Raw genomic sequence first — 18,149 nt, 5'->3', positions numbered from 1 at the left:
GGTGATGTGGCTTGGCATATTTTATTAGAACGTAAAAATGCAGATAATTCTAAATTCATGGGTGATATTTAAAAAGTCTTAAACTTTGACATAAATTTTACGTTGAATTTATGGCATTTCTACCTTTTGGAGTTGTAGACTCCAAGGAGCTTTTGGAAACAGTATCCAAAGCACTAGAGAATTAGACAATTGAGCAGGATTTCTTTATTTGTAGAAAAAAAATATTGTCTTATTTTCTTAACCAGGCCGACATAAAAAGTCTGAATTCCGCCAAAAGTCTGACAAATCTCATCCCTGTAACTTCTCTGTCAATACACAAAGTGGTAGGTTCGACTCCTTCAAGATACTGATTTCATATAGTTTTAGAATAAGTACTTGAATTTACGTTTTTGTTATATAAATTATTATGTTAAATTTGCACAGAGGATAAAGAATATTCGTTTTGGTTTTGAAAATCAATTGCAGAACCTGTTGCTAAAACACGGATTCGAACTGCCTCTAGCTAACGGGCAATCTTGGTTTTGTCACTGCGCTATCATTGCAAAGGTCGTGGGTTCGAATCCCGTCAGAGGAATGACTGTGATTTTTTTTTCTCACAGAAATCGGGAAAGTGCTAACACACATCGGTGTGTATGGGTAAAACCAACATTATACTTGTATGTTACTGATTGACAACTTGTTGATTTGTGTAACTCATAACCAATGTTTGTATGAGAAAGATTGGCTGTTGCCAACCTGGTGTTTGCATCCCCTTGTGCCGAAGAAATTCAAGACCACATTCGCTGAAATTTTACAGTATGTATCATAGGATATTCAATATATACGTACACGGCCAAACCATTATTTGCAAGAAAGGTTATTTTAAAAAGTGAACAAAAGGAGAAAACTATTCGACAAATGACAAATTATTACACCGTTTCCTTTGCGAATTCAACATGGCTGTTTTTATTTAATCTAAAATAAAGCAGACATAACTCAAGAGACAATTCTACTATTAATTGAAATATCAGATCCCATGAATAAAGTATTAAATTCTAACAATAATAAACAATAATAATATTCCACAGTTCCTCCGAGCATTCAAAACATTCAAAGCTTGGCGTATTCAGGTTTCAATTTCAAACAATTTTATGTTTTTTGTAAACGACTTTTCCCAGCAAAGTTTCACTCTTGGCTGCTCTTTGAAATTGAGTAAAGAACAGTCGGACTGGAAAAGTAAATAGATGGCAAAGATTGCTGAATTTTGATAACAATTTTCGGTATTAAAAAGCAGATTGAGTTCTACTTGCAACGAGTTGTTTCTCTTTGAGATATAGAATAAGTTCTACTTAATTTCTTTAATACGATGTGCAATATAATTTAAATTTAAAAATTTATGACAGTTCCTCAAATCATAATCATGATGACGTAATCACATTGACAATCAAAATGGCGCCCTGTCAAAAATGACGGTGCCAGTAACGGACTGTATTACTTTAGTTCATTGCGTCGTTGGGGAACAATACTTAGACATCACAATTATATAGAAAGTTTTGGGCTGCAACCATCAGCATATAGTAAAATATTACTGTTTTAACATAATATGCATAACCAAAACTTTCAACGCATGCCTAGATACATTTGTTAAAAAACTCTCGTCTAAAAATGACTTTAAAAAGCAACTATGCTTGATTTAAACTCTGCCACTTTACCACATTGCGATACAGACTAAACAATGTTGTGGTTCTTCATCATACGGCCGCCATTGTCTAGTTCCCTTTACAACTACGTAGCTTTCCTTGTCTTTCAATCAAGGGAACAGACAGGCATTTTTCTGATTACGTTGAAAAATAAAAACAAAATGGCAGCCTTATGATGAAACGCCACGACTATGACATAAAGCAATGTAACAGGTCAAAATGCTAACCAATTCATTTGAAATACTCGTTAACTTTGCCTTTATGATATACTCCACAAACTCCCTGGTCAGAATTAAGCCAGAGTCCAGAGTCTTGACCCTTTCTGTGTCAAGCTGACCCACAAAGTGATTACAAATTTGGATTTCAGGTCATCTTGACCCCATTTTGATCCGGAAGTTTGTAGAGTTAGGGCACATGACACATACTATCTGATTAACATATCATTTAAATTCTTTAAATCATTCAACACTTCGATGAAAACAAAAACTCAATCAACTTGAAATTCAGTTTTTAAAACACAGTTACGACTTACTGGAGACCACGACATGGATTTGTGACACAAAATGTTGTGCAAAAAATAGTTAATGGCCTGACGTTTCGACCCTATATAGCAGAGTCTTTCTCGAAGGCTAAATGACAACACAACAAACATGAACAGGTAACAAAATGTTGTGCTGAATAATTACAATTCTCGTTATGGGTACAAACTGAGCAAAGTTACTGGAAACAACAGACATACTTTCTTTATAAAAAAAACATTGCAGAGTAAAATAATTTGCCATTGCTACTTTTAAAGAACTAATTATCACACGAAAATGCACAGAAATTTAAAGATATATTACCAGAGGAAAAACAGATTTAATCAAGCAATCTGAAGCTTTGCATCTTTGTCCGACTACCTGTATGCAACTATGATAATTGCACGCACTCTCACAAAGCTACCAGACTATCTTCTTGCAAGTCTCAATTTATCATCTTATATCATCTTTGCTCCAAAAGTGAAAATAACAAATACAAAATTTAAAAACATTTTCTTTACAGAAAAGCAATAAGATAAAAATAGATTTTTGAGGAGTTGCAAATTCATTTTTTTCCTAATTTAATAAAGTTTGCTGCTTATCTGTTTAAATAAAACTACAAGGTTTTTTCAAATCATGACTGGTTTTGTTAAACTTCTTCTTTTTGGCATCTGATGATTTTAGACAAGCTTAAAGAAGTTAAGAATTCGTATAAATTTCATTTAAAAAGACTTACAAATCACTAGGAATCATGAAAGTTTGCAAGGCAAAGGAAACATTTTCTAAGAAAATTACGAAATTTGATGAACCGTTTTGTCGAAATATGAAATTAGGTGCTAAGTTAAACTCATCTGAGTTCAACTATTTGTTAACGGATTTGTCCATAGATTTACATTAAACTTACAGAGTTTGAAGATAATGATAGTGGAAAGCTTCCCTTCAAATATTACTTACTGAGGTGCTGTAGTTTTTTAGAAATGAGTAAACCAATGTCATGAAAATACTTTTGTAAATGATTAAAATCATTTCGAAAATGATTTTCATGACATTGTTTTACTCATTTCCAAAAAAACTACAGCATCTCAGCACGTAATATTTTGAGGGAAGCTTTCTACTATCCTCATCTTCAAACTGTGTAAGTTTAGTGTATATCTGTGGACATTGTGTTTGTTGTCCTACAAAAGTTACATAGACCCTTTAAATAACAAACAAATTCTTGAGAAACTTTTCGATCAAGCTTGGCTTTTTTATAAATTTAGAGCTGCCAACCACAAGTTCATTTCAGAACCGACACTTCCACCCCCCCCCCCCCCAAACAAAAAAATAAAAATAAAAATAAAGGAAGGGACAGAAAGGAGATTGCCACATGGTGCTACTGCAAACATCACCAAATTATACTCATACCATGTTAAGTTTCAATTCCAACTTGATTCTAAGTTTTGTAAAAAAAACTACTGGAGTTGTTAGAAGGGAAAACGTTTAATGTGACCAAAGACTACATTTCAGATATGAGGTGAAAAGGGCACAATGTGTATGAAAGGAAAAAACAAAACAAGTATGATTTTTCCCTCAGGTATAAAGCCAAGGTTTATCAAAATGTGATGCCTTAGTTTTTTGGAAAAATTACACTTTGAGTTAAAAAATAGTTTCATTTTAATTTGTAGAAATATAGTTACTGGTAAGAATGTGGAAATTTGGAGTTGGAATAGAGTTGTCCTTTAAAGATTGTTTTGTCCGCATTTGAGAACCTTTGGATTTGATTTGAAGACACATTTTTATTGTGTTATGATGCAAACTGCCCAAGTAGGAGGACATAACCACTTTCTCGAGTCAGATTTAAATGTCGAGGTTTGTATAAGCGTAAAAATAAAGATAATTGGGCGTCTTGTTTTACATCACAAACAGTTTTACTGAAATGTAGGCAGAAACCAAAACACAGTCAGCCACATCACATAAATTACTACAACTAGTTCAAACTGAATGCTATTCACAATCTTGCATGCTTTTCAAGTCTGGGTACCAGACTTTAACATCCTACAGCACAAAACTGCCACTTGACTCTCCTACATACAAATTCTATGAGAGCCATAATGAGGCTATGTACAGAATAGGCTGGTACCTTTGTTATCAAGACCTACTTTTAACTGATCTTACACAAGGCCATTTGGGAACTAGACAAGAAATGGCCACAACACAGAATCATAGCAAAAGATGAATGCTAGCTACAGTTGCATGCTTACATTAATTTTTTTTTTTTTTTTTCAATTGACTACTTTTTTAGGAATATTATTCCTTCCACATGCCTACAGTTTCTATAAAAATGTTTACAGTAGACTTATGCCTTAATCCGTCTCTTTATGTACAAATAAGATACTCTAAGATAACACCTAGGTTACATGGGTTAATATCATCATCAAGCAGCTGCCATTTTGTTTGGTTCCTTGACTACATTCACTAGTTTCAATGAAACAGTCTGAAGGCACCAGTCTCATTAATGGCCAGAGCCTAACTATGATGTGGTTGATATTGAAGAGCAATATGGCAGCTACTTGATTAAAGGTCAATGACTCCAATTTTAAGAATGATTTAGTTTAGTTTGGAAGTCAACTAGGAGAAACAACGGTCACTGAGAAAAAAACAAATTAAAGAATGACCCATTTGTTGTTACGTTGAAGTTGTACTTACTCATGAATTAAAACAAAATATTCTGAAATCTTTGGAGAGCAAGCGATCAAAGACCTTAGTCACCGAATCTACACCATTCCAATTCAAACAATCAACTACATCTTCAGGATCCCACACAAAACATAAAACTATCCCACACAAACCTAAAGCACCAAGTCTAAAACTGATACAAACATGTAATCCAGTAAAACTATAGACCTTTATCACATTTTAAGGGTTGCTTTTCTTAAGATATTCTGTTGATCCATGTGTTCCTCAAGTGAGAAAGAACAAACATCAGTGCTAAGAATCAGTAAATGAATTGTTAACAATCTTTTGAGAATATATCTTCCAATTACCCTGCACTTATTAATATACTAAAGAAGGTACTACCTTTTAAAAAACATAACAATTAAAAAACATCTAGTTTTTAAAAAAACATTTTCTCTAGATGACACGGTGTCCGAATGGCTTCAAGCCTATCTTTAATTAATTCATTTTCTCATTTTAAAAACTCCCAAAATCACTTTTTTTTTATAATTCCCTTCATTTGCACAACATGAATCTTGGAGGGTTACGTACCATCTTGGGTATCGATACTTTACATGTGACTGACTGATCTATACAGCGACCGCCGCAGCGACACTTTCTCCGTTGTTCATCCCGTCGTGTTGAACACCGTCTTTCTTCAAAGTGTCGATCTTTTCAGTCGGGACATTGTTATTGGGCACCTCCTTGAAACAACGATTGAAATTATTATAATAATTTGCAAATTTTTTATGAAAGTTGCCAGACACACAAGGCCTGAAATTTTTGCCAGGAGGCGTTGTCATTTACTCCTGGGGCTGCAACAGGGTTACAATATCATTATCTTCAAACAGTGTAAGTTTGATGCAAATCTGTTTAGTGTAAATCTGACATTGTGTCCCAAAAAGTACCCAAATCCTTTCAAAGAGAAGATATTTGTTTTATTTTGTTTTTTAAATACTCACTTGTTCTTTGGTTAAATCCTCCGCTGTTTTTTCAGCCACTGCAAAAAAAAAATTCAAAATATCATAAATTTATAAACAATAAAAAAATCTGTTGTTTTCCTTCTTTCAAACCCGATGGGAAACTTTGTGTATTTCCACGGAACCAACACAGCTAACAAGCTACACAAACTATGAGGACAGTGCTAGGAGAAATATACAAACTAAAGAGTAGGGAAGCTTTTAAATATCTTAAGTTTGCTTCAAAGCAAAAAGCAACAACAAGGTTCAAATAATGCTGCAAACATTAAAAAGCCATAGAAATTGAGCGAAAAAAAAAAAAAAAATTAAAATGAAACGACATCAAGAGAAATCCTGAAATGCAGAAAGCAAGTCATGCGAAAAATTTACACAAATTAATACTCGCCACAAAATCAATTACATTTTTTGCCTGAAATATAATTAGATGAAAAAATAGTCTCAGTTTGCAGACATTATACAGACTAGATACAAGGTCTAAGAGTCAAGCATCCTGACCTAATGGTGTCTAATGAGACATGATCATGGAAAGAGTGCTGACCATTTATTTGGTTGTTTAATCGTCCAGCGGTTCTTGTCCAATCTTTACAAACAATTCGTTCAAACTCCTTACTTTTGTTTCAGTCAACAAACCCACTTTGAGTCAAAGTTGTTTCTTTAAATGGACAATTTAACTTAGATTGTGGTCACCACAAGATACAAAATCTCTGAACATATCAGGAAATTGCGGTTTGCAGTGACAACGTAAAATGTTCTTTAGCTGGGATGAACCTAGAATAGTTGGTTCAAAGTTCTTACCATAGCCCAGTTCCATGGCTCTGCTTGCCACCGAACTATGCGCTTTTGATCACAATTCTTTGTTTACTGTGCAAGCGCCAACTTTCTGCGCTGAAGTAAGCAACATGCCTAGTAACGTGGAGTACGCACACAAACTAGAACAAAATTCACTGCTAACCCATGAAATATGCTTGAGACGTTAACGCGGAATTCCCTACTCACATAAGCGCCGATTCTTTGCTTATGGTCGCAGATTCTTTGCTTACGGTAAGCAGAGCCATGGAATTGGGCCCGGTTTAGCTACAGGAAAGAAACTTGAGTCTTGCTTTAGGAGGGGGAGGTGAGCAGGCTGATTCAGGTCAAGCAGTGACAACTTGAATATTAGAAAAAAACTGTGCATCCACAACAACTTTGCATAACAAGTCAACCATTACTACACTGTAGCCATGTTGGTCTGGTCACCCGATTCTCAAGTGTGTTTAATTCTAAATGCCAAAGAGGAGACCAGACTACTTTAAATCTTGCCTCCTTCTGGGTCGACTTAACATATATTTTTATTCATTTCAATTTTGGTTCACCAATCAAAAAGTCCAATGACTACAAAATATTTTGTTGATTCAACAATTTCACTTAAAAACATAACATGGCCACAATGTGCAAAGGTCACTATGTGGAGCAAGTGACAAGAAATTTGCAACAACAGCCCAAAACAACTACTGTCATGCATAACACTTGATGCTGCTCCACGGATCTCACCCTCCTCCTCCTCAAAGTCTGACTCCTCCCCTCCGGGGGTGCCCGGAGTAGGACTAGGCTCAGCGTCCGATGCGGGAGTTATTGTGATTTCAGGCTTTGTGAGGTATTGCAGTGGTGGTGGTTGACCCTTACGATGAAGGGACAGTGAGGTATCTGTTTTGACAATGTGAAATAAGCGTGACTATTCAAGTTAAGAACAAACAAACAAACACACAAACAAACAAACAAACAAACAAACAAACAAACAAACAAACAAACAAACAAACAAACAAACAAACAAACAAGTGCCGGATTATTTACACCTCCTTAGATTGATAAGCTGATTAACCAGCACTTCAGAAAACAGTCAGTTCTTGTTATAAACAGTACATTTTGTTTTACTGTCCTGTTATAAAACATTCCTCTTTTATAAAGAGGCAGTTTGGCGGGTCCCAGGAATCTTGTTATAACAAGAGTCAACTGTATCTGGATTCCACTTAAAATACAAAACTACAATCTAATGCAGTTGACTCAAACCAATGTACTTCTATAACATTTTGTCAAAGTGAGTTGATGAAGCATTCTGAACCATTCAACTCCAATGCAAAGGTTGTGCATTGCGTTACAACTGTGCACATTTTGTTTAACAAGTAACTGTTTTATTATGTGCCAATGGAAACTAAATTTTTGTATATTTACGATGCGGACAATGAAACATTCTAATTCTAATATAATAACTAACTGTACAGTCAGAGCTTGAAACTTGGAGAGAAATCCACAAGGTTTGTAAATAAAGCTTAAAATGTTGACTGGACCAGAATTGTTAGCACGAGACCAGACTCGGTGAACGATTGCGTCCAAAACATTTTAACTAAATAGATTTTGTGCAAACTGAATGCTAATATTATAGAGTACCAAATTGTGATTTTTGAGCAGAAACTGATATAATTTGCAAAGCATTTTGCTCAGCTAAACAAGTGAAATCATTCACTGACCGACTCAAATTGAAAGAAAAATGACTGAGTCCTGACAACATGCATTCAAACCCTCTAGGACAGTGTTGAGAAGTTTTGTCTCATCGGTCTTTTGAGGTATTCATAAGTAATACTCAAGGTCTTTTTAAGACTCCAGGTCGAAATTTTAAAATTTTGTTTCTGTTCCAAGATATTCCACAGTTATGTAACAGTTGTTATTTAACAGTTGAAAAACACAACACTACTGGACTTATCTGGTCATAAATCTACTGGCCTGACATTGAAGCCACTGGCCTTGGGCAGTTTTGAGCCACAAGTTAACTTTGTGTGATTGTGATTGTTCCATATGAACTGAATTCTTATTTCCTTGAAAATTTGAACATCAGGCTCCTCTAGAATAAATGCAAATTTCATTTCCTAAATATGTATCACCAGTACTTGTGGTGAGATCTGCAAGGTCTGTGAACTAGATAAATGCAGTAAGTCATTGGCTAAGCCACAGCCATAGTTTTAAAGCCAGTTAGCATTGCAATGGCTAAAAGCAAAAAGCAGATGCAGAAGTTCAACAAAGCACTGTTTAACAAAGCACCGTGAATCAGCAAGCAAAACCAATCTAAATAACATCTAAGCAAAAAAAAACACAAACTGGAAGTGACTTTAAAAACTAACAAACAGCAAGATGCAAAATTCTACTGCATTGCAAAAGCACTGAAGAAAACATGGATGAAATTACAGCTATGTGAATCTGAAAACCATCAAGCAGCCCCAAGCTGCAAGAGGTTCAAACATTCTGAAAAAAATGTTTTCGGAATATTTTTGCTCTTTCTTCCATATGAAAGGAACGTTTCAATAAACATGTTTTCAAATTCTTGTCTTGAAAGTTTTTTGTTCGGCCCCCACCAACTAAAAACCGATGGTCTAAAAACATTCTCAATTGAACTATTGAAGTCACAAAGGCTGTATTTTCACTTGCAAGCAAACAATATAAGTATGTCAAAGCACTATTTGCGATCCCCCAAATGCCAATGACAAAACATCTGAAACATTCTAAGCAAGAGCAACACAAAAAGCCAAATAACTGCATGCTCCGTTAGAATGAGATTTCCTCACCGACTTGTTGCTGTTGAACATTGCTCTGGTCAGCTTGATCGCATTCTCTCATCTCAGGAGTAACCGATTGTGGCTCCGTAGAGCATTTGTCTAGTTCAACAGGAGCCGTACCTTGTACGCTCGGGGCGACTACAATTTTCTCAGCAGCTTGCTTTTCAGGCTGAGAGGCTGCTGCTGGTGCCACCTGGGTGGCTGGAATAACAGCGTCAGGTACAGCTTTAGAAGCTTGGCCTTGAGTTTCTATCCTAGGCAATTGGGGCGTCGACTGGGGCGTTGACTGGGGCGTTGGCTGGGGCTTCGGTTGGGGTGTCGGCTGGGGCTTCTGCTGGGGCGTCGCCTGGGGTGTCGGCTGGGGCTTCTGCTGGGGCGTCGCCTGGGGTGCCGGTTGGGGCTTCTGGTGGGGCGTCGCCTGGGGTGCCGGTTGGGACTTCTGCTGGGGCGTCGGCTGGGGCAGTGGCTGAGAAGCCGGTTTCATTCCAGGGGGTGCGGTCTTAATCTCTTGATGAATTGTTTTCTTAGGTGATTGTTGAGCAACCGTTGGAGTTGGTTTAAAGACCTCAACAGGTGAGGCTGCCGACTTGACAGGGTGAGGAGGAGTTGCTTGAACGATCTTTTGAGGTGATGGTTGCGGAGCGATCTTAGCGACAGGGTCCTGAATTTGTTGGCCGGTTGAGGACTGTTCAATAACCACTGGAGCAGCTTTTGGTTTAGGTTCTTGAGAAGAAGAAGACTCGCTCAGAGCTGTACCAAGCGTTTCAAAATTGTATTTGGATATTTTGTTTTTTGTTGTGAGTGGGGATGGTGTTTGGGAAGTTAGAGTTGGTTGTTTTGAAAATGTGGACAGGAAAACAACAAGTGGAAAGAAAAAAAAATTAAAATAGAGAAGGGCGCAATGTGTTTCAAAAGGCTATAAATAATAATTCAGAGCAACATCTGATTTGGATAAAAACAACTAATCCCAACGAAAGCTTCAAGCTTTAGTCTCACACTTAATTTAAAGCATCTCTGGCATTTCAAATTGTTTCCTTAACACGTTTTTCCTTGTATAGCAAAACAAAAAGCTACACAACATGTATCAGTCGCTACTCAAAACTCACCGTTTGATTCCCAATAATTGGCATTCAGTGTGCTCACAAAATATTTAGGACGAAATCTTTCCCTGAATTAAAGTTTCTTGAATCAAAAAGTTTCACAGAACCACAACATAGATGTTTTGGTACCTTTAGTAAGGCCCAATAAAAATAATTGTGTGTTTCTTGTAACATGCTCTTGAGAGAAAACATTATTTTCTAAAAAAAAAAAAAAATAAAAAAATAAAAATTCTTCTGAAGAAGTCACAAACCTTGGTTGGTCTCCATCTTCTCAGTTGGTTCTTCAGCTGCTTCGTCTTTTCCGTTCTCCGCTTCCTTGGGAGTATCTTCCTCCTTCTTGGCTCCATCTTAAAAAAACAAACAAAGAATAATAATTTAAAAAAAAAAACAGAAAAAATGTTTATAACTACAACTCTTTAAATCATTACCTCCCTCCAAAAAAAAGGCCAGATGACTTGATTTGACCTGACCTGTTGACCTTTGACTTACCCTCTTTGGCACCATCCCCCTCAGCTTCTACTGCTTCCTGTTCTTCCTTAGCATCTTCCTTGGCCTCTACAGTCTCCTCAGTCTCAACTTTAGACGTCTTGGCTTCAGGTACTTCCTCAGCTTCAGCTTCAGCTTCTGACTTTCTCTTCCGTCCGCGTTTATTCGCATCCTTTAAAGCATTGAGACAAAAAGTCATTACAATCAAGTGTATAGGCCTGTATGCTTCGTTTTTGAAAGGGCAAGGGCACCAAGGCATTTTCTCCTTGGTAAAGGGCACCCCATGGGAAATTTGTAAATTTCTACTGGAGCATTTCAAGGGCACCAAGTATCAGGCCTGCAAGAAAAATGGTAAATATTGAGAAAAACAACCAGCTCTTGTCAGAGCAATTACTTTCTCGAATTCTCCATAAACTTTGAACTTATAATTTCAGTGGATCGCAGGCACGGCACCAGTGGATTTGGGGGATCAAGTCTCCAGAATCAAGCCCGGCAAAGTAAATTCATGATGCAATCAAAACAACTGCAATGACAACATGGCCAAATCTATCCTGAACCGTGGGTCTTTGAAACTAATTCCTCCTGTAGTTACTAGCAAAACTACTTTTAGAATTAGTAAAACAATTGTCTTCTGAAAGAAGAAACAGTACTATATTAGAGTTTTTAATCTTAATGTGGCAGGTGAAATCAAATCAATTAAAATAACTGAACTTTATTTAACATGTCTTCTGCAACCACTTGTCTCACAGTCAGCCGTACTAAGCAGTCTTACAAACATTTCTCATAAATAATATTGCATTTTTCTTTGCTATGTTTGCTGTTGAATGCAGTGTGGACCGCCACCAATAAATAAGCAAGTTACAAATGAGAAAATCACAGATGCTCTGTACCTTCTTCGGTGAGGGAGAATTCTTCGTAGATCCAAGAGGGCGCCCTCGACGTTCCGGTTTGTCGGCTGAGGCTGGTGTCCTGGCCTTTGGTGAGGGTTTGGGCTCTGGAGAGGCCTGTGGCAGTGCAGCTATTCGAGCACTGTGACGCCTTGGCTCTGCTCCTGGGCTCTTGGATACGGACCGAGACTTCCGTGGCATCCTGATTGTAACAATTCCTCACAAGGACTTTGGTATAAAAATTAATAACATAAAATTTCTTTAAGGGTTTCAGGGGACTTATAAATTGTATTCTGAAACAAACCACAAAATGTCCACAGATGAGATAGACATTAGTCATTAAACTTACGCCCATTGTTTACAGATAGTGGGGGAAAAAGGGGAAAACAACACTTTAATTTTAAGCTGTACCCTGTACCATTTTTCATACACAGGGTAATTGGTTTAACCAATTACCCTGTGTATGAAAAATGGTACAGGGTACAGCTTAAAATTAAAGTGTTGTTAATTCATCCCTTATTTAAAGGCAGTGGACACTATTGGTAATTGTCAGAAACTAGCCTTCACATTTGGTGTATCTCAACATATGCATAAAATGACAAACCTGTGAAAATTTGAGCTCAATCGTTCATCGAACTTGCGAGATAATAATGAAAGAATAAAACACCCATGTCACACGAAGTTGTGTGCATTTAGATGGTTGATTTCGAGACCTCTAATTCTAAACTTGATGTCTCGAAATCAAATTCGAGGAAAATTACTTCTTTCTCGAAAACTATGGCACTTCAGAGGGAGCCGTTTCTCACAATGTTTCATACCATCAACCTCTCCCCATTACTCGTCACCAAGAAAGGTTTTATGCTAATAATTATTTTGAGTAATTACCAAGTGTCCACTGCCTTTGTAATTAAGACCTCAAATAGCCCAATTTATACTTCTTAAATCTTAATATAATAGGCCTAATGCTTTTTCAATCAATTTAATCATAATAATCAACTAAATAAGGAAAGACTTTCTTATGTGTTCATATTATATTTATTCTTAATCCTGCCACCACATTTTCACTCATTTTTTATTATTTGCCAAAAAAAGCAAAAAAACAAACGGAATATCAAAGTATTTTTTTTTTGTAAACTGGAAGGCAATTGACTTCATAATGAATTAACAAAATTGTGGCAGGATACGGACAATTCCATCGGATTCGGAGGGCAAACAACTACCGTGTTTGTTTAAAAGGAATAAATGACCTATGACCTTCGACCCCAACGTGTCGCAGCGTGTTTTGCGCAGAGTGGAGGTTCGAGAGAGCATGATTAATAAACTCCATTTTTACGAACAATGACGATCCACTTTACCTCAAATTTCACACTATTTCTCAAACAACCGCCACACCCAAATGAATCAGAAACATTCCAAGTCTAATAAAGATACGTACCAACTTTCCAGAAGGGGAAATTTATCCGATTTAAGGGGTATTTTCGGGATGATCGCGGCAGTACGTTTGTTGCCAAACAAACAAGTGCCTCACTAAACGGCCTCGGTTTCAGTTGCACTTTAACCTCCAAAGATTAAGCGAGCGCCACCGCTTGTTCAAAGAGAGAAAGGCTATCTGCAGGATCACAGCACAACACAGCGCTCAGCAGACTCATCTTTGGGCTAAGTTTATTTATTAAAAACCTGAAGATTTCTTTGTCTTATGACACCGGTTGTATCTCGACGTCTCGACCAGAAAAGAAACTTTAAGTTTGGAACTGATGAGAGCAAGAGAGGGCTGTTATAGCGCCATAAACAGTGACAATGTGGGGGGCTAAGCTAAGCTTTCAGTACTTCCATGGAGGAAGAATTCCTGGTACTTCCAAGTTCTGGGCCCAATTTCATAGAGCTGCTTAAGCACAAAATTTTGCTTAAGCAAAAAAATCCTTGCTTAGTAAAATCAGATTACCGGCCAAGACTCCACACAATTGTTATGCTATGTAAACAACAGCTAAATACCAGTCACAAGCAATGCATATGGCATTAAACTTTGGCCAGTAACATGTGTAAAATAAGCGAGCTATTTTCGTGCTTAAGCAAATTTTTTGCTTAAGCAGCTCTATGAAATTGGCCCCTGGACAGTTGGCTTTCCCAGAAATCTGCTAAGCAGAAATAAGATGGGACAGCCACAGACAGTACATGTGAGATGTTTCTTTGCTTGACAGCCTTATTCTGGTAAGCATTTTGTTATGTTACCAAACTATTTGAGCTTAGATTTTATAATAAGAAACTCTCTGAAATTGGGATCTGGGAATCATCGATGATCGAGACAGCCTTTTGGTTTGTTTCCAATTTTAATACTCCACACCAGAACCTGCGTTATGATGGTAACAATCTGTACTTAGTCTTTCCTTAAAATTTAAGAAAGTCAACTTCCTGTTTTGATTTTTAGAATCTTTTAAACTCTTTTTATTAATTATTTACAACTTTATAAACAGTCAATTAAACCATTTTTGACAACTTTAAAGCATATAATGTTCTCAGAGCACCAAGTATAATCATCAAATGCAAAACGTTCAAATATTAATAATGGAAGTAAAAAACCTTACAAATTAAAGTTTAATATTATAAAATTTAATAATAGGTTTATATTATTTGGTCAATAGGTGTAAAATTCAACTGCGTATCTTGCTTTTGCCCAGATACACACGGTATGCACGCTGTCGCAAAATCAAGGTCGATAACTAACATTATTTTTGTAAACTGGTGGAAGTTGCTCTCCTAAGGAAAACACTTTTGATCCGTGAACAATTATTTAAGGCAATAAGGCAAGTTTAACAGTTCTTTAAAAAGGCAATTTAGGTCATACTTCAAACCGACCCCAAAAATATGAATTTCAAATTCATATAAGTAAGGCAATGTATGAATTGTCAAGGTACTAGTACTAGTAGACCTTATGCATTGACATCAACTAGCCGATATCTTTCCAGAAGGAACATAATCATAAACAATTTATACATAATTTGTATTTACAATAATATAATATTAAAAAAAGCTTTATGTTGTAATTGGTTTGCCACTTGCATAAGTTTGGTACTCTGTACTGTACATAGAAGGAACGGAGAAAGTCTGTTGAGGACCAGACTTTGGAATGACCCAAGGTGTGTCGACAGGGCAGGAAAACAGCTCACGATTCCTAGGGTCCGATGGTGGGCCGTAGGATGTCGTCATGGTAGATTTGATACCGTTGTGAGGAACGCGAGGAAATCTCTCTGGCCAGCGGACGGGTTCTACTACGGGTGTTTTGAATACCATCTCATCTCTCATTGGTGGACGTTCCCTGGGTACAGAGTTCATTGGCAGAGGGCTGTGGGGATGAAGAGAAAAACAAATTAATGAAGGGAATGACTTTAAATTAATGATTCTTGCAGATGGATGGAAAGGTTTAGAGAGGATTTTTCTCGCTCATCTAAAACCGAGCATTTCTTCTCGTTTCTCATACATCCTGTTTTTGGCACGATTGCTGTTGGATCTGTTTATAAAAAAATATCTAAAAAATAAGTAAATACAAATTTATTAGAAAGCTAATGACTTACTTATGTTTTGTACCATGGCCCCAGGCATGCGGATAGTCCTCACACCTCCAATAAGTGGCAGCATCTTTCTTGGGATAACCTCCTAGCTCATGACGACTGAATCTCTTATGGACTTGATGTGATGTTGGGACGTAAGGATCAAGAAGCTGGAGAGCTCCGTCATCACGGACTAAAGAAGGCTTGTACTTGGGCAAGTTGTCCTGTGAAGGATAAGAAGAAAGTTGGTGATTAAGAAAGGTAAATCTCAACATTTTATTGACTTGAATAATCTTTCTCTCTACTTTCCTGTTTTGTGCAGAAACCTCTTCAAAACTTTGAAGTTGCACATTGGTTAAACAAGCAATCGCAGACAAAACTTAAGGCATACAAAAACATATAATAATAGTAATAAACCGTTCTTTTAAAGCGCATTACACACGGAGTCCCAATGCCCGGATTTCACAAAGTCTTATCTCGAGTTAAAACAAGTTACTCGACCGAAGTTAGGACTAGCCTTAAGTTTTTAATATCTCCTATTTTAGGACTAGTCCTAACTCTTTGTAAAATCGACCCAGTGCCTTTAAATTGGAGTATACTTTAACAATATTTACCTTTAGAGGTGCTGGCATGTTTTTATGGTGATCGATCAGATCGGTAGTCTGTGGTTTCATGATGGTCGAGAAGTCAACGCCAGGTTGCGTCTGTGCTCCCTTATAATTAGCTTGTACCTCGGTCTCCTGGCTACCCATGCTTAAAGGCTTCCTCCACGGACGGTTCTGAAGCTGTGAGAGAGAGAGAATACACAAATTCATTAACAGAATTACCTGTTGCAAACTGCTTTATCAACCAAAGCAAAAGATAGTTAAAAGCAAAAAATAGTTAATGGCCTAACATTTCGACCCTAGCAGAGTCTTTCTCAAAAATCAAAGGCTAAATGTCATTTAAAAAAGACTCGGCATGGGTTGAAGCGTCAGGCCTTGTTTTTTACAAAGATGAATTTGAAAAACATTTCTCCTATTGACTTCATACCTTTTCTTTTAGATCTTTGTTGTAGTGAGCGTTCCAATGGCCCGGTGCTTTATGATGTTCAGGGTTACCTAGGATAGCATCGTGATGTTTATAATCATGGGTTTCACCTGACGTTGTTGTGTAGGGTTTGATGATTTCATCTTGCTTGGCTAACTCTGGGGGTAATGGATTGTTGACTGTTGTCTGCAATAAAAAAATAATAATGATTTTATAAATGTATACAACGCTTACCACTGTGTTTCTAAAAAACATTCTAAGCACTATGGTTCGGCTGCCTTTGCTTGCTCACATTAACTTTAAGAAAACTTGGTAGTTAAGCCAGGGTAACAACACCAAAATACAAAAGCTACAAAATTATTACTGTCAGTTTGATCAGATTCAGAAACAGATAGTAGGCCTATCACTCACACAAAAAGTTATTTGAGAAAAATAAAAAGTCGCCGAAATAAATGTTTATTTAAATGAAATAAAATGTTCATTTCAACTGCAAGTTGTTGAAGCATGAACAACAATGATGATGATTGAATGATTGATAATCAACTTGTATTAAAGTTAAGACAAATCCTGTTTGTAAATTCAAAACAATCATTGCTTTGAAAGTAAAGTGAATTTCCTTCGAGTCCTAGTCTCATGTAAATTATAATATAATCATGATATTATTATTAATTAATAAAGACAATCTTTTTACCTTAAAATCTGAAGCTGGGAAATAGTATTCAGGTTTGTAGTTCAGGCCCCGTCCTGAACTCGTCTGGTGTAGATCAAATCGTCTTTCGGCAGGCATGATGATTTCACTTTGACTTAATTTTCAATCAAGAAGTTATTGAAGTAACTGTGTCACTTGTTGCACTTGGATTCTGTCTTATTGAATTGAAAATACACGAAGCCCTTTCGTGTAAAATTCTTCGTGTGTTGACGACCGACTGCAAAGTGCACTCGTGTTTATCGCTAAGCAAAGCCTGGCAACCAAAATCAACATACAAGGGCGCCCTCTCGGGGTCATTCGCCCTCTGCAAAAGTGTAGCTTGCAAAATAACTTTCAAGCTTGTTTACAACTTGTTTGATTGATTTTGTCATCAATGTAGAAGTAAAGAATTTAATTGCTATTATTTCCACCATGCAAAGTTTCAAATCCTACTTGTTTAGAGAAATTTGTAGCAATCGAAATTCGAAGTAGTCTACTTGTACTAGTAGAATCGAACTTTTGCCCAAACTGGTTTTTAATAATTTTATGCAAATGAGTTTCTTGTACTAAATGAACTCAAACAAATAGATAAGCAATTACCTCAGGCCTCCTTCCTTATGCATAAGATTATTGATAAAAAAATTACAATAATCTTCATTCTATAAGTGAGATCAAAAAGAGAAGAAATATTGCATGTTTTTCAATAAAACATGACAGATGCCTGCCCTCTGTTGATATTTTGCAAATTGCAGGCTCTGGCTCACACTCAAATAATTATTGTGAAACCCAACGTCATCATGTACATGTACATGTACATGTATATGTCCATGTGTAATATAGAAATATTGACTGCTTTCGCTTCGGGCATAGTCATGGTTTTGACATCACCTTGGGCCTATAATTTCAACTGTGCCCCTCATAGCAGTCAATATTTCTATTATATCATTATTTTGAAGTTA

The 18,149-nt window shown here is 36.7% G+C and overlaps 3 protein-coding genes across 4 annotated transcripts in view; 1 reads left to right on the top strand and 2 right to left on the bottom strand.

Moving 5' to 3' along the window:
• Positions 1-916: 916 nt before the first annotated feature.
• Positions 917-13,493, bottom strand: LOC139953635 (uncharacterized). Of its 2 annotated transcripts, XM_071953128.1 has the most exons (8): positions 13,364-13,493; positions 11,932-12,156; positions 11,045-11,213; positions 10,807-10,902; positions 9,465-10,205; positions 7,402-7,554; positions 5,854-5,891; positions 917-5,595 (listed from the first exon to the last, which is right to left on the bottom strand). In XM_071953128.1, exons 2-8 carry the CDS (start codon positions 12,127-12,129, stop codon positions 5,482-5,484), a joined length of 1,509 nt encoding a protein of 502 aa, XP_071809229.1. In that variant the 5' UTR covers positions 12,130-12,156; positions 13,364-13,493; the 3' UTR covers positions 917-5,481. The 2 variants fall into 2 exon arrangements, with proteins under 2 accessions (XP_071809229.1, XP_071809230.1); XM_071953129.1 differs by lacking the exon at positions 7,402-7,554.
• A 747-nt stretch (positions 13,494-14,240) lies between these two features.
• LOC139953727 (stabilizer of axonemal microtubules 3-like) lies at positions 14,241-17,457 on the bottom strand. Its single transcript, XM_071953260.1, has 5 exons — positions 17,194-17,457; positions 16,506-16,688; positions 16,088-16,258; positions 15,498-15,697; positions 14,241-15,268 (listed from the first exon to the last, which is right to left on the bottom strand). Exons 1-5 carry the CDS (start codon positions 17,287-17,289, stop codon positions 14,959-14,961), a joined length of 960 nt encoding a protein of 319 aa, XP_071809361.1. The 5' UTR covers positions 17,290-17,457; the 3' UTR covers positions 14,241-14,958.
• LOC139953726 (ras association domain-containing protein 10-like) overlaps positions 15,595-18,149 on the top strand; it is a 30,298-nt gene continuing 27,743 nt past the window's right edge. Inside the window, exon 1 of the mRNA XM_071953256.1 lies at positions 15,595-15,734. The gene's annotated coding sequence lies outside the window, so the exon portion shown is untranslated. The remainder of the gene's footprint in view (positions 15,735-18,149) is intronic.

This window comes from Asterias amurensis, chromosome 22 (genome assembly GCF_032118995.1).
Source record: "Asterias amurensis chromosome 22, ASM3211899v1".
NCBI classification, from domain to species: domain Eukaryota; kingdom Metazoa; phylum Echinodermata; class Asteroidea; order Forcipulatida; family Asteriidae; genus Asterias; species Asterias amurensis.
Note: the sequence above shows the minus strand (reverse complement) of the source record. Positions and strands in the feature narration are given on the sequence as shown.